Consider the following 16,898-nt stretch of genomic DNA (forward strand, 5'->3'; position numbering starts at 1 on the left):
CAGACAGAAGGAACACTTTGACAAACACAAAGAGACAGACGAAGGCTGAATTCAGCTGGGTTGGGGTCGATTTGAATTGAAGGCAGTCAATTCAGGAAGTAAACTGAAAATCCAATTCAATATTGAAAAAAAGGGTATCTATTTTTAATGACTTCTCAAGAAACTGAAAAGTAGAGGTTATTTATTTCAAAAGTTGTTCCATTTTATTTGAAATTCAAATCAGATCCTGAATTGACTGCCATCATACTCTAATGACGAGATGGTCTTAATGGGATTTGTTGTCGCAACAGTGGAAAGGCAGGCAGGAGGAAGAGCGATCAGGTGGAAACATTATAGCCAATGATAGGGCAGATATGCGTGTGAACAACAGACTCAACTCTGATATAAAGCCGGTTTTCTTAAAGTTACCCAGATGCCACGTACGTTCACTTATATCAATACATTCTAAAAACCTAACCATTATGAAACTTAAATTATATCAAATAAGACTCCCTTAGCAAATTAGCAATCCCATTTTCTGCTGACCAAATCCGACACTCTCATAGACCTATATTCAAAAAATCCCTACTTGGTCTACTTATTGCTGTATTCTTGCGTGAATAGATTTTGATGGGAGGGGAGCCTCTCGCTTCTCTTCTTCCTCTCTGCTTCAATTCAGAATGACCCCAACCCATGTATTCAAAATGGGTTCATGACCCATAATCCCTGACCAAAATGTTCAGTCCAAAATTATTTAAAATAATTTTTGCATACCTGAATGGTTAATTAAGTAAATATATAATGCTTTATTAATCACAAAAAAAGTAATTCAGTGTCAAACAGCAGAATAGGCTATGGAAGGAAATACATAATACAACAAAATATAAAAGTGACAAAACTGACCAACATTTACTGTAATTGTTTTTTTTTTTTAAATGGCATACCTAAACGGTTCAATATATACTGTATAATGATATATTGAACACTGAGAAATAATTGTGTTTCACACAGCAGAATAGGCTATGGTAGGAAAATACATGATAAAACAAAATACAAAATGAAGTGACAGAACTATAACATGCAGTGATTTGGATTGAGGCTCACAAGATGATACAGTGTAAAGTATCATTTTCAAAGCCCAACAATTTCCATCCTCCACTATGACACCAGGGGGTGTCAAGCTTCAACCACAGACTTTCCTGATCAGCGTATTTACTTTTACCTGAGCTTGTTGTGTGCAGTTAGTACACCTGTGTAGTAGAGGCTGTTAAATGTTAGCCTTACATGGTCACATCACCTTTCCTGAGACCTGGGGGCCTATTCAAGACACTTAAAAGATACATTTTACATGGAGTAGGCTAAGACATCATTTAACTTGTGATGTAATGTGAAGAATATTGTCCTTTCTGAACAGTATATTTTGAAAAACGCTTTACCCCTCTGAATGCATGTAATTCCCAGTAAAATGAATGCATGTAAATCCCAGTAAATCCCAGTGATTAGAAATCGACAGGTTCCTAATCTGGTAGGCAGCACAGATAATGTCAAACATAACTGGAGAGTGGTCTCCTATTCTGGTTGGGGTCGGAATCCTTAACTACACACCAACCTGCTCTTGTCAACTTGTCTTCTCTTCCAGGTCCTTTACTAGGAAAGGGTCTACTTCTCTCAGTACCTGGTAGAACTGCTCATGGGCACAAGCTCCCTTCAACAAAACCATTTCCAGCAGGGCCTGGTTCTTCAGTGTCTTGTTTGTTTTGTTGTCCACCTCCTGCCTCTCCTCGTCATTCAGAACCCCTCGCTCCTGGAGAAGCCGAAGTATGGGCCGCAACAGTCCCAGACGGTCCTCCAACGCCAACTTGTGTTTCTTGAAGAATTTACCATTTGTGTCCTGTCTCCCATTCATGTTCACTGGTTTTGCAATGGTACCATAGCTGGCTTGCTTTCCCAACTTAGTCTTTAACTGTTCTATCTCTATATCCCTCTCCTTCACCTCATTCATCCAGTATTTTCTCTCCACTTTTGTGTCCTCATTGCTATCTTCTCCCATCAAGGGATGTTTCTGTTGGTTTTCTTCGGGGAGTCCTGGACAGTCTGTCTGTGTCTGTCTGTCTATATTTGACAGACTGAGAGAGTCTGTCCCTGAATGCTGATTAAGACAAGACTGTAGTCTTGTTATATCCGCATTCTTCTGTTTAAGGATCTCTTTCAGTTTTTTGATTTCATTCTGAAGGGACTCGTTGGATCTGCCATTTTCAGTTGATAGACGTGAATAAAGTTTTGTAATTTTGTTCAAAATGTTTCCTTTCAGAGCGATCTTCTTCATCAACCTCTTGGATATCGTTAAAGAATCGGTGTCATCTTGCTCCACGTAGAAATTCTCATATTTGTTTTTAAGAGACATGTCCTCCAATGTCTTGATCACCTCCCTGTTTTGTTGCTTGCGTGGCTTGTTGTCATAGAGAACATGACACCGGTTTCCACATTTTCTTATCAAATGCTCAAATGTATCTTTGATTTTCTGCTCACTGAGGTCAAATTCAGCCAGTTTTTCCCCTTTTGTGAACAACACCACAGTATAATCCCATACTTCCTTGGTAAGCAGATCTTCCAGTATATTCTGCTCACCCATATTAAAACTAGACTTTTTAGAGGTGGATTCAATGACCAAGAGGACAGCATTAGGTCCGTCTTTAAATGACTTAACAGAGTCTTGGATCTGCCGCTTTATCTTCTTTTGACTGCTATAGAGTCCAGACTTACTCCAGCCTGGAGTGCGGATCACAGTTATTTTCTGATTTATTTTCTTCACACGTTGTTTATTACTGAATATCCAGAAAGAGGACTTCTTGTCAAGGATTATGTTTCCTACGGTACTCTTTCCAGCACCCTTACCTCCAATAAGCACAAAATCCAAACGATTAAACAGGACCTCTGGTGGTGGTTTAGTAGAGAAAAGACAAACAGAAAAACAGTGAGGTTTTATTTTGTGAAGTTATATGATAACAGACAGTATGATAACTAATGGCATTATTTTTTCCTCCAAATCTGCAAACAGCAAACAGTATATGCAGTACATGCACAGGATTTGTTTATTCCTACATTATAATGAAACGATTTAACATCTGCTGATTTAGACATAGTAGAAAGTATGCATGGTTTAGGCCCCAATTCAATCAGATAAAGACAAAGCACACTGCAGGTTCAATCAAAATAGTATTTGTGTCAAAATCGACACACTCTGCAAATGTCGGATACATTGGCTATTGACTCAACAACACACCTGTCTCTAAAATACAATATTAATATTCTAAGTGAATACACAGTATGTTATTATTTGTCTGTAATTGAGTGAATTGGGGCCACAGGCATGATCCTTTCTTAAAGGAGTAACATACCCTCTTCATCTAACACTTCATTTGTAATTAATGGATCCTCATCTGTGTCTGGGAGAGGACACAGAGATGCATGGTTATTTATTATTTCATATGAATTCAACAATTATTTTGATTAAAAGTTTTGATTGATGGCTGCAAATAATGATAGAAATCTAGTTCTGTCTGAGACGTACCTGTACATGTTTTACTGTGTTTGGCTCCCATACTGCATGTTATGTAAGAGTTTTGTTTAAAATCCACTGGATCCACAGGAAACACTGCAACTACAGTTGACAATGGCAACCGGGATCTTTATGTCAAACTATGGAGAGAGGACACATTGGGAGTTAGTCATAAACTAAATGTAAAGAAAATGTCAACTTTTACATATTTCTCCCCAGTGCTTCACAAGGGCTACAGAACCTGTGTTGTTTGGAAACCGCCAATCTGGCACTTGTTGCAGTTTAATATTTAATCTTTATTTTCAATAATAGAATAGGTTGTTATCAGTGCACGAATTGGACTGAATTAGTGTCAGGACAGTAAGAACAAGAAAGAATAAGGCTGTGACCTCAGCGATTTCCATTTGAAATAAACTCTCTGTAATGTAAATGGTAAAATAATTTGTTAACAGCATCAAGAGTAATGACTACTAGATATTTTTTAAGATGGTAACAATAGTAATAAAATGTTTATAATAATACTACTACTACTACTTATTAAACTAATTATAATGACAGTATAATAATCAACTTTAGAAAATACATAGCAAACACATGATTTGAACGGGGCGGCAGGTAGCCTAGCCGTTAAGAGCAACGGGCTATTAAATGTTGCTGTTCACCTAGTGGTCTTGGGGATTCGAACCAATCTGCTGATGTGCCCTTGAGCAATGCACTTAACTATAATTGCTTCTGTGAATCGCTCTGGATAAGATTGCCAAAATGTCAAATGTACTGCATGTAGACCGTTTATATTGAACTACACAAAATGATCTGTCCATTGTGTCACAATATAAATGGGGTTCATTCTACTCAAGACAACAGTCTATTCAAATCTATAGAGATTACACACCCAATTCTACAGAGAGTACACACACTATTATTTCAGCCCTTTATTTGATATGTAGAATTAGCTGAAATGCAGTCAGATGTGTGTATAGAATATACTTAAGAAATAAGGCCCGAGGGTTGTGGTATATGGCCAATATACCACGGCTAAGGGCTGTACAGGGCCTTCTCCAGGGTTGCACCCAGACTCTGAAACTCCCTTGATCACTCTATTTTAGTCGCACCTCAAGACCCATCTCTTCACCATGGCCTACCCATAACCCACCCGTCTAATATCCACACACTCACTCATACACTCACACTTTCTGTTTTTCTTCTGTTTATTTGGGCACGGTTTTTGTTTAGATTTTTGGTTTCTTGCGTTTCTTTAAAACTAATGTGAAGCGACTTTGGGTCCTTGAAAAGCACTATATAAATCCCATTATTATTATTATTATTTTTGGTAACTGTAGTCGTAGCAGTACACTGTTTTAAAGAAAAGGTGCTATCTAGAACCTAAAAGTGTTTTCAGCTGTTCCCAAAGGAGAAGCCTTTGAAGAACCCTTTTCCTGGTAGAACCCTTTTGGTTCCAGGTAAAACCTATTTGGGTTAATGTAAAACCCTTTCCAAATCTATAAATCTCCTTGCGTCATAAAAAAAGGACTCATTATTATTTGTAGTCAGTCAAAATTTGATTCATTGCGGTTTTGATCCTCTCGAACACGGCCGCTGTCTTTCTTGTTCTGCCTGTACACACTTTGAAAATAATGTTGTTCAATGTTTCTTTGGTAAGGGTGATGGTTTTATGTGGAACCCTAGAATTTACTAAACCATCTTATTATAGTCGCAAGGTCAGCCATGTGTGTCATCCATGGCTTGCCTGTACTATGATAAGAGTTTGTGTAAAACAATGAATGACCAGACACAAATATTGCCTCCCCTACTAGAAAAGTCAGAGCAATCAAAATGATGTTGAAAATACGTCTATAATATGTATTTTCCCAGATATTGAAGGTGTTCAATTTAGGTTCAGAGTGAAAGGTGAAGGAATGTAATCTCTGGATGTTGAAATCAGGTTTATTTTCGGTTCTGAATGAAAGTTGAAAAGATGCTATGATTGGTTCAGATTTGGTCTGAACTGGATCAAAAAACAACATCCGTGGATGTGTAAATCAAGGCTGGTCGGGATTGCACCAAATAACAAGTCCGGACAGGGCAGAAAAAAGACGTCTACAAGGCGTCAGCGTTGGTCCGTGATTACAGAGGTATACAGCAAGGATGGGCAACTACAGTCCTCGGGGGCCGGAGTGGTGTCACACTTTTTCCCCATCCCTAATCAACATAGCTGATTAAACTGATTGCATTCTCAACTGAAGATCATGATTAGTTGATTATTGGTTTTAGATGTGTTAGTGTGACACCAATCAGCCCCCAGACAGTGAAATGTAATTTTAGGAATGCCCATGTATGTGGTAGGCCTACCATTTGTAAAACTCCCCCAAAAAATATGTCCGGTCTGGACACAAATAAAACGGACCGACGTCAGCGTGCTTACTGGGGTGGAGCCTACCATGCCACCTGCAATGGAACTTTATGTATTCCCATCCATGTTGTAGGCCCACCGTTTGTAAAACAGGCTGTTGTGTTGGTTTTATTAGTCCTGATTCCTGTGACTAATCAATTTGGTTATTTAATCTCTAAATATCAGCTACCTAACTTTATCAGGAGGAGCCTATTTGCAATGTGTTTACACAGCGGGAAATGGAGAAGTATTCTATTTTTCACTATGATCAGCTCGTAAAAAATTGACAGACACCAACTTGAAACCACTGATCATGACAATTTAGCCCATGAGATGAAACTCTTACACAGCAGTTGTGAGTAGCCTGATTGTCCATTCCATATTGTCCATTTTACTTTGTCCTGTTTTTAGGATATGTTGTTTGTTAACATGTCAGCACATTTTTTATTTGATTAGGCACCATTTAGGTTAGCCTATTTAATCAGAAACCTGCATGATGTAAAACGTTTGTCTCATTACATTGCCATACATTTTTATCTCCAGCCTGTAGGCTACAGAAGGCCACACACTCTTTCTACCATGTCCTCTATCTGCTACATGATTTATGTTGGTGGAGTGCTGCAGAGATGTGTCTCTCTAACAGCACCCTGGAGAGGCGCTGGGAATGGACAAGATAATTATTTTGTGTCTGTCACATTGGTCATAACGAGGAGACCAAGGAGCAGCATGAGATGAATATATTATTCTTTATTTAAACGACGAACACTAAACAAAATAACAAAACGAACGTGAAGCTATACACACAAGTGCTGACAGAGACAATAACCCACAAAACCAACATAGAAATGGCAACCTAAATAGGATCCCCAATCAGAGACAACGATAAACAGCTGCCTCTGATTAGGAACCAATTCAGTTCACCATAGACCTAAATGTACCTAGACATAACAAAACCCCATAGAAATACAAAAAACCCTAGACAGGACAAAAACACACATACCACCCTCGTCACACCCTGACCTAACCAAAATAATAAAGAAAACAAAGATAACTAAGGTCAGGGCTTGACAGTGTCCCTGCCTTTGACAAAGTGGGAACTACTCATCATAGGGCGGCATCAGTGCTCACCTAAAAAGCCTATTTTTCAGCTTTCTGAAAATTAAATATTTGTCATCCATCCCAGACTTCTAAAAAAAGAAACTCAGGTGATAACCATCTAAACCTGGTTCCTCTAGTCAAGGACTCCATAGTCTAGAAGTCAGTATCCTCTCCTCAAATGACAGAACGTGAACGTAAAACTGAATTAGATTTTTATGATGGATATTCCACAGTGAGCTACAATCTGGTCAGCTGTGTCTAAAGGTTGCCTGTTATGAGGTAGGATTGGCATGGCTTTTGAAAATGTAATGTGTCTGCATGTTCCAAAATGAAATCTCTCTCTCTCTCTCTCTCTCTACATATATAGTTTTGTTCAGATTTCCCTCTGGGATGGTCCTCGTAGACATCATACATCCTTTCCATTAGAGTTTGAACTCAACTAGCACTGAAGTATGTAAACAAAGTATGTTTAGCTTGTCAGTGTTCCATGCAGGTGTTGGCTGTGTTTCATCCCAGGAAAATCTTCACTTCACTATGCCCTCGTTCTTCACTCCACTTCACAGATCTGAGACAACCTGCCACATTGTTTTGGCATATCCAGTCTGTGAAGAGGAGGTGATGAGAGCATAAGGGAGGGAATATCTTCCTGGAATGAAACACAGCTATTGTCTCTCTTGTTCTCTCTGTAGAAACCCGTAACTACATGACTTGTCATACAGTACCACTGACCGTGTTCACATGACAGCCATAAAACCAAACAGAAAGGTTAGAGTTGTGTGATAAAATTTAGTTTATAGCTGTTGAGATTAAATACCCTTGAGATTAAATGCTGGAAGATGTTGCATGGAACATTTTCAAAATATCTACAGTACATTAAACATTTATTAACCTATTGAGTTAAATGTTTTTATGAAGAGTAAACACTAGGAAAATCTATTTTCATCCATAGACTTTAAAAAAAATCTTTGTCTACATTCACCATCAGTCGAAGGATAGAGGGAATACACTAGAACTTTCTTTGCTGATCTAGTAGGACAAAAAAAAACATGTCTCTGTGCCCAATTCTTATTTTACAAGTATAACAGTGAAAACAAAACAATTATATTGAACAACACTAAAGTTGCATAGTTCGAAAATATAGCCTATTTTGTGAAGCTACAGTACATGATCCATTTACTAAAGTTAACAAAAACAACCCCAATCTCTAAAACGTTGCTTGTTGGCCTGTCTCCTGTGTTGCTCAGGGCTTGACGGTGACCTGGGCCGACACACAAAGATGTACTTGTTTTTGTTTACATTTTAGCAGACACTCTTATACAGAATGACTTACAGCAGCTAGAAGTGTTAAGTTACTTCCTCAAGAGAAAATCTGTTTTTCACCTAGTCGGCTCGGGGATTCTAACCAGCGACCTTTCGGTTACTGGCACAACGCTTTTAAGCCTCCTGCTGCCTCTACATTGTAATGATCACACACATTGCATCTTCTTACACACAATAATGCTCGACTGTATATAGTACCAAATAATGGTTCTTTGGCTTGGAGCCATAGTGGATCCCTTTAAAAATAGAACTAACTATACAGTAGTGAATCTACATGCAAAAGGGAAATTGGTGTATTTATGCTGTTTTTCAAATGCACAGATCACATTATACATCTTTATACATCTTCCCAAACAAACAACCGGTAGTTTGAAAACTTGGCATAATAATTCTCTCATGACGCTTTGTTGACAATATAACAACAAAATAACACCCTCTGTCTGGGAAAACACCCCATAATGTCATATAAGATATGTTCTATTTAATTATCTGTTCAACACAATTAACAGGCACTCACCAGACAATGAAGCCATCTTCTCATGAAGACAAGTATTCTCTACTATAACAGAACATTAACTCAAAACTTCATGACGTTTTTTAAAGCAATGTTTTATGACGGATATTCCACATGCATCTCTACAATCTGTTCAGCTGTGTCTAAAGGTGTTCTGCTATGAGGAAGGAAGGGCAGGGTTTAACTGTTTGAAATTGTGTTGTCTGCTTCTGCCAACTGTCACGCCCTGAACGTAGATTGCTTTGTATGTTTCTATTTTTCGTTTGGTCAGGGTGTGATGTGGGTGGGTATTCTATGTTGTATGTCTAGGTGTTGTGTTTCTATGTTTAGGCCTGGTATGGTTCCCAATCAGAGGCAGCTGGTTATCGTTGTCTCTGATTGAGAACCATACTTAGGCAGCCTGTTTTCCCACTATGGGTGTGGGTAGTTGTTTTTTGTTTTGTGTTGCTGAACCTTAAGGACTGTTTCGTTTTCGTTTCACGCTCTTTGTTATTTTTTTTTGTGTTTCTGTTCAAATAAAACATGAACACGTACCACACTGCGCTTTGGTCTACACCAACATATCCCTCTCCCTATATATCCCTATAACTCTCACTTATATATGCATTTATACTCAGTTTTTCACAATTCCTGACGTTTAATCCTAGTAACAATTCCCTGTCTTAGTTCAGTTAGGATCACCAATTTATTTTAAGAATGTGAAACATCAGAAAAATATTAGTGATTTATTTCAGATTTTATTTCTTTCAGTTTACATACACTCAATTAGTATTTTGTAGCATTGCCTTTAAATTGTTCAACTTGGTTAAAAACGGTTTGTGTATCCTTCAACAAGCTTCCCACAATAAGTATATACAGTGGGGCAAAAAAGTATTTAGTCAGCCACCAATTGTGCAAGTTCTCCCACTTAAAAAGATGAGAGGTCTGTAATTTTCATCATAGGTACACTTCAACTATGACAGACAAAATGAGAAAAAAAATCCAGAAATCACATTGTAGGATTTTTTATGAATTTATTTGCAAATTATGGTGAAAAATAAGTATTTGGTCACCTACAAACAAGACCGACCTCTTTAAAAGGCTCCTCTGTCCTCCACTCGTTACCTGTATTAATGGCACCTGTTTGAACTTGTTATCAGTATAAAATACACCAGTCCACAACCTCAAACAGTCACACTCCAAACTCCACAATGGCCAAGACCAAAGAGCTGTCAAAGGACAACAGAAACAAAATTAGGTTGGATACATACACTTAGGTTGGAGTCATTATAACTAGTTTTTCAACCACTCCAAAAATGTATTGTAAACAAACTATAGTTTTTTGGCAAGTTGGTTAGGACATCTACATTGTTCATGACACAAGTTATTTTTCCCCAAAAAAATTTACAGACAATACAATTTCACTGTATCACAATTCTAGTGGGTCAGAAGTTTACATACACTAAGTTGACTGTGCCTTTAAACTGCTTGGAAAATTCCAGAAAATGATGTCATGGCTTTAGAAGCTTCTGATAGGCTAATTGACGTCATGTGCGTCAATTGGAGGTGTACCTGTGGAGTATTTCAAGACCTACCTTCAAACTCTGCCTCTTTCCTTGACATCATGGGAAAGTCAACAGAAATCAGCAAAGACCTCAGAAAAACAATTTTAGACCTCCACAAGTCTGGTTCATCCTTGGGAGCAATTTCCAAATGCCTGAAGGTACCACGTTCATCTGTACAAATAATAGTAAGTATAAGTATAAACACCATGGGACCACGCAGCCATCATACCGCTCAGGAAGGAGACACGTTCGGTCTCCTAGAGATGAACGTACTTTGGTGCAAAAAGTGCAAATTAATCCCAGAACAACAGCAAAGGACCTTGTGAAGATGCTGGATGAAACGGGTACAGAATTATTTATATCCACAGTAAAATTAGTCCTATATCGACATAACCTGAAAGGCCGCTCAGCAAGGAAGAAGCCACTGCGCCAAAACCGCCATATAAAAAGCCAGACTACGGTTTGCAACTGCACATGGGGACAAAGATCGTACTTTTTGGAGAAATGTCCTCTGGTCTGATGAAACAAAAAGACAACTGTTTGGCCATAATTACCATAATTATGTTTGTAGGAAAAAGGGGGATGCTTGCAAGCTGAAGAACACCATCCCAACCGTGAAGCACGGGGGTGGCAGCATCATGTTGTCGGGGTGCTTTGCTGCAGGAGGGACAGGTGCACTTCACAAAATAGATGGCATCATGAGGCAGGAAAATTATGTGGATATATTGAAGCAACATCTCAAGACATCAGTTAGGAAGTTAAAGGTTGGTCACAAATGGGTCTTCCTAATGGACAATGACCCCAAGCATACTTCCAACGTTGTGGCAAAATGGCTTAAGGACAACAAAGTCAAGGTATTGGAGTGGCCATCACAAAGCCCCTACCTCAATCTTATAGAACAGTTGTGGGCAGAACTGAAAAAGTGTGTGCGAGCAAGGAGGCTTACAAACCTGACTCAGTTACACCAGCTCTGTCAAGAGGAATGGGACAGAATTCACCCAACTTATTGTGGGAAGCTTGTGGAAGGCTCCCTGAAACGTTTGACCCAAGTTAAACAATTGAAAGGAAATGCTACCAAATACTAATTGAGTGTATGTAAACTTCTGACCCACTGGGAATGTGATGAAAGAAATTAAAGCTGAAATAAATCATTCTCTTGTCACGTTCGTCGTAAGGAGGAGACCAAGGTGCAGCGTGATAGGAATACATTATTTTTTAATTATTGAAGAACACATAAACAAACTAACAAAAACGACCGTGACGCTATGATAAACCGAGTGCTAACACAGGCAACTACACAGACAATGACCCACAAAACCTAAATGGTAAATGGCAACCTAAATAGGATCCCCAATCAGAGACAATGATAAACAGCTGCCTCTGATTGGGAACCAATTCAGGCCACCATAGACCTACAATAACCTAGACAACACAAAACACGCACACCCACCCACGTCACACCCTGACCTGACCAAAATAATACAGAAAACATATATAACTAAGGTCAGGGCTTGACATCTCTCTACTAATTATTCTGACATTTCACATTCTTAACATAAAGTGGTGATCCTAACTGACCTAAGACAGGGAATTTCTACTAGGATTGCATGTCAGGAATTGTGAAAAACTGAGTTTAAATGTAGTTGGCTAAGGTGTATGTAAACTTCCGACTTCAACTGTATATACACAGTGCTAAATAGTCCTCTCTGTGCACACTTAAAAAGTGGGTTCTTTAATGGTTCTTTGGTAAGGGATATGGTTATATGTGGAACCATAATGACCTTTCAGTACCTCAAAGATTCTTTGCAGTTCAGAAAAAGGTTCTTTATTTCCTCTTTTAGTGATAATTAAAATCTAGGGGCGGCGACTCATTCAAATATTTTGGTGCGTGGTTTGCTGGCAGCTCTTTTTGTGCAACCCGGAAGTAAGAGTTTCATTCCAATTGACCTAATCTGTTGTGTTATGCCATATCTTGCATGTGACTTCGGCAAGTAATGGCATCTTGTTAAAATTGCACAAAGCCATGTGTCATAACTGTTGTCAAAATCAGTCATTCTTTAACCTTGTGTGGTTCTTCAAGTATATTGTTTTGTAGAACAATCCTCCATAAAGGATCTGTCAATAATCTTAAAAAAATGGATCTGTATAGCACCAAAAAGGTTTGCAACAATAGCAGAACCCTTTAGTGCTATATAGAACCTTTTTTAATTGTTCTTTATAGTGCCATAAAGGTTATATTTAGAACCGTATGAGTATGGCTCTTTACAGATCCTTTAAAAAAGGTATAACACCAACAAGGGTTCTGCCATCGTTGAGAGTTTGAACTCAACTAGTACCGAAGTATGTAAACAAAGTATGTTTAACTTGTCAGTGTTCCATGCAGGTGTTGGCTGTGTTTCATCCCAGGAAAATCTTCACTTCACTATGCCCTCATTCTTCAACCCACATCAAAGATCTGAGACAACATTCCACATTGTTTTGGCATATCCAGTCTGTGAAAAGGAGGTGATGAGAGCATTAACCAGCAATAAGGTTCCAACCGGAGAATTTCATTGTCTGAAGAAACGCATTGGAACGAAAGAACACTCTCTTGTGACCGAGCTCAATGAGACCGAGGCTTTCTGCCAGACCACCCACTCAAAGATCTATTATGAGCCCCTCCTTTATAGTAGAATCATACAAACTGAATCTAAAGACGGTGACATCTTGTGGAAGCCCTAGGAAGTCCATGCTCATCCATATCTAAGATGGACATCAAATGGCACTGTTTTCAAAATTAAGTTCTCACTTTCTGTTTGGATTTCTTCTCAGGTTGTCGTCTGCCATATGAGTTATGTTATACTCAGACATAATTCAAACAGTTTTAGAAACTTCAGAGTGTTTTCTATCCACCAGTAATAATAATATGCATATATTCCCATCTGGGAAAGAGTAGGAGGCAGTTTACTCTGGGCACGCCTTTCATCCAAAAGTGAAAATGCTGCCCCCTAGCCCCAACAAGTTTTAAATATCCTTGAGATTAAATTCTGGAAGATGTTGCATGGAACATTTTCAAAGTATCTACAGTACATTAAAAATTAACCTATTGAGTTAAATGTATATAAAGAGTAAACACTAGGAAAATCTATTTTCATCCATTTCAAAGATTTAAAAAAAATCTTTGTCTACTTTCAACATCAGTCGAAGGACAGAGGGAATACACTAGAACCTTCTTGCAAATCTGTTTGGACAAAAAAAAAAAACATTTCTCTGTGCCCAATTCACCCCCCCCCCCCCCCCCCCCGAGCTCGTGACATCATTATGCTAGCTAGTTATCCACAGTGAGATCATTTGTTTTCCCTTGTCGCATCTGTGCTTCTTCTGTTTTCCCTGTGCTTATTGCACCAATAGACCCGTGAGCTGGCTGTGTGCTGCTTGTTCTAAATATAAAACAGTTGTCACGGCCCCTCCTCTGCAGTGCAGGGGCGGTTCCTCCTGCAGGCAGAGGAGGGTCGTTAGTGATTGGAGTCACCTGGGCTCAGGGTATTTACATGGCTTCACAAATCACTCGTCTCTCTCTCTGCTCCTCCAGGTGTGATCCTGTTTTGTTTGTTCCTTTGTAGATTTGCATAGTTTTCACTCAGTCATATTCACACACACAGATTCATGCATTCCTTCCTGCACTTTACCCTACATTATGATACTTTCACACCTCATTCCTTTTTCTTTGTTTAAATTTAACCGTTTTGGTTTACAATAAAGAACCTTTTTTGATTGGCCTGTACCTGTTGTTCGTGTCCCCTCATTTTTGCCACAGGCTATGAGCCGGCCTGTGACACAGTACAGTGGTGATTCTACATGCAAACGTGAAATTGGTGTGTTTATTCTTTTTTTCAAATGCACAGACCACTTTATATATCTTCCCAAAGAAACAATTCGTAATTTTTAAAATGTGAAAAATCTTTATGCAATGAAACATTTTTACCCTAGTTCTCTTTGCCATTCCACGTACTCAAGTGACTTCAAGTGGCATTTAGTGGTTTGCCTGAACACAGAAACAGTTGCTAAAGTCTGTACAGTTTCTTTGCTTTCACTCTGATCATAAACCTGCACTTAGGGTACATATGAATTACTTTTTTACTTAATATAGTATAAGATAATTGTTTTACAAATAGATGTATTGGATTATACATATTGGAGTATTATTTTGTATAAGCCTTCGATATAAAAAAACAGGAATAGTGCAATCTGATTAAGTTTATATTTGATTAGTTGTTCATTATTGCTTTAATACATTTATGTATGCATTCTACCACAGATCAGTTGCTGTATTTTTTCGGTTCTCTGTGCTTCAGAGAAAAGAAGGGACTTTTCATAAAGCAGTTAGAACATCATCAGGGGACTAGAGGGGCCTGTGTGGTTAATTCATTTATGGCTGCAATCCCGTTAACGGGAGCGATATGACACCAGCCAGTGAAAGTACAGGGCGCCATATTCAAAAGAACAGAAATCTCATAATTAAAATTCCTCAAACATATCTTATATCGTTTTCAAGGTAGTCTTGTTGTTAATCCCACCAGTGTCCGATTTCAAATAGAATTTACGGGGAAAGCACCACAAACGATTATGTTAGGTCACCAACAACTCACTAAAATACACAGCCAATTTTACCAGCCAGAGAGAGAGAGAAAAAGCAAAGATAATTAATCACTAACCTTTGATAATCTTCATCAGATGACACTCATAAGACTTCATGTTACACAATACATGCATGTTTTCTTTGATAAAGTTCATATTTATATCAGAAATTCTGAGTTTACATTGGCGCGTTACATTCTCTAGTTCCAAAAACATCCAGCGATTTTGCATAGCCACATTCAGAAATACTCATCATAAATGTAGATAATAGAAGTTCTACACATGGAATTATAGATATACCTCTCCTTAATGCAACCGCTGAGTCAGATTTCAAAAAAACTTTACAGAAAAAGAAACCCATGCAATAATCTGAGACGGCGCTCAGAAGTAAAAATCCCCACAGCCGCAATGATGGCGTCAATATAAACAAGAACATTACATTATAAATATTCCCTTACCTTTGATCTACATCAGAAAGCACTCAAGGAATCCCAGGTCCACAATAAATGTTTGTTTTGTTTGATAATATCCGTTATTTATGTCCAAATACCTTCTTTTGTTAGTGCGTTTGGTATGCATATCCAAACGCTCATTCTGGTCAGCGTTACATCGGACAAAAACTTCAAAAAGTTATATTACAAGTCGAAGAAACATTTCAAACTAAGTACAGAAACAATCATTAGGATGTTTTTAACAAATAGCTTCAATAAAGTTCCAACCGGAGTATTCCTTGTCTTCATGGGCAATGGAACGCAAGTGGGTACCATGAGGTATAAGCATGATCAGAAAATGGCTTCTTGATGGACACCTGATACATTCTGCTATCATTCACTCCCACAACACCATAGAAGTCTCATTACAATTTCTATTGATGGTTGACATCTAGTGGAACCCTTAGGCAGTGCAACATCAATATCTCAAGGGGATTTCATTGGGGACTGGTGAATACATACAAAGCTCAGATTTCTCACTCAGGATTTTGCCTGCCATATGAGTTCTGTTATACTCACAGACATCATTCAAACAGTTTTAGAAACTTTAGAGTGTTGTCTATCCAATACTAATAATAATATGCACATATTAGCAACTGAGACTGAGGAGCAGGCCGTTTACTTTAGGCACCTTATTCATCCAAGCTACTCAATACTGCCCCCCAGCCATAAGTTTTTAACTAATGTAAAGCATATTTAAGATTTAGAAAATCGCTATATAAATCCCATGTAGAGGTAGTAGTTTATAAAGTCTGAAAGCCTGAATTAGATTCTGACAAAAACAAGAAAGAAATCTCACGTATTTATCTTTACCATACAGTATCTCTCTACAGCATTGTTTTGGTTGAATGGGTCACCTAAAAATCTAAACAAACCATTTTTCTCTGCTACCTGGCATTATGAGAGGCTGTAGAGAAGACATATTCCTTTCTTCTCATGGATCGTCCTTGTTTTTTTACCTTAAAATGCCGCAGCCATCTTGTTACAGTGGAAAAATATTTTCTGACAGAGGTAGCCTATGCTTTTGGATTGAACACAGAAGAATAACACAATAAACAGGCACTCACCATAGAAGGTCACCTTAAGTCTTATTCTCATAATTGCAAGAATCCATTGTGATCAAATATAGGAAATAGCAGAGGGGAGTTGCAAGAACCATGGAAACCGGAGACGTCAAGAATTCCTAGTGAGTTCAAAGAGCTCTCAGAGATATTGATCTGGAGGAAGAGCGTGCGCAACAGAAAATAATACATAAGCATATCAGACAAAATCAAGGAATGCTTCAACAGTGAAGACCCTAGTCAAGCTACTGCACTTGATTTGTGAAAAACATATTTCATATACTGTTGCTGTTTTTAGCCCTTTATGAACAGGGGTTTAAGATATT

At 38.3% G+C, this 16,898-nt stretch overlaps 1 protein-coding gene across 1 annotated transcript; it reads right to left on the bottom strand.

Annotated features, from left to right (window-relative positions):
• Positions 1 to 765: 765 nt before the first annotated feature.
• LOC118966003 (uncharacterized) lies at positions 766 to 9,076 on the bottom strand. Its single transcript, XM_090183684.1, has 4 exons — positions 8,863 to 9,076; positions 3,551 to 3,678; positions 3,378 to 3,425; positions 766 to 2,913 (listed from the first exon to the last, which is right to left on the bottom strand). The coding sequence occupies exons 2-4, from the start codon at positions 3,579 to 3,581 to the stop codon at positions 1,598 to 1,600; spliced, it is 1,395 nt and encodes a 464-aa protein (XP_090039810.1). The 5' UTR covers positions 3,582 to 3,678; positions 8,863 to 9,076; the 3' UTR covers positions 766 to 1,597.
• Between the last annotated feature and the right edge of the window lie 7,822 nt (positions 9,077 to 16,898).

Source organism: Oncorhynchus mykiss, chromosome 9, assembly GCF_057628025.1.
Source record: "Oncorhynchus mykiss isolate SJ-2025 chromosome 9, ASM5762802v1, whole genome shotgun sequence".
Lineage (NCBI taxonomy): Eukaryota > Metazoa > Chordata > Actinopteri > Salmoniformes > Salmonidae > Oncorhynchus > Oncorhynchus mykiss.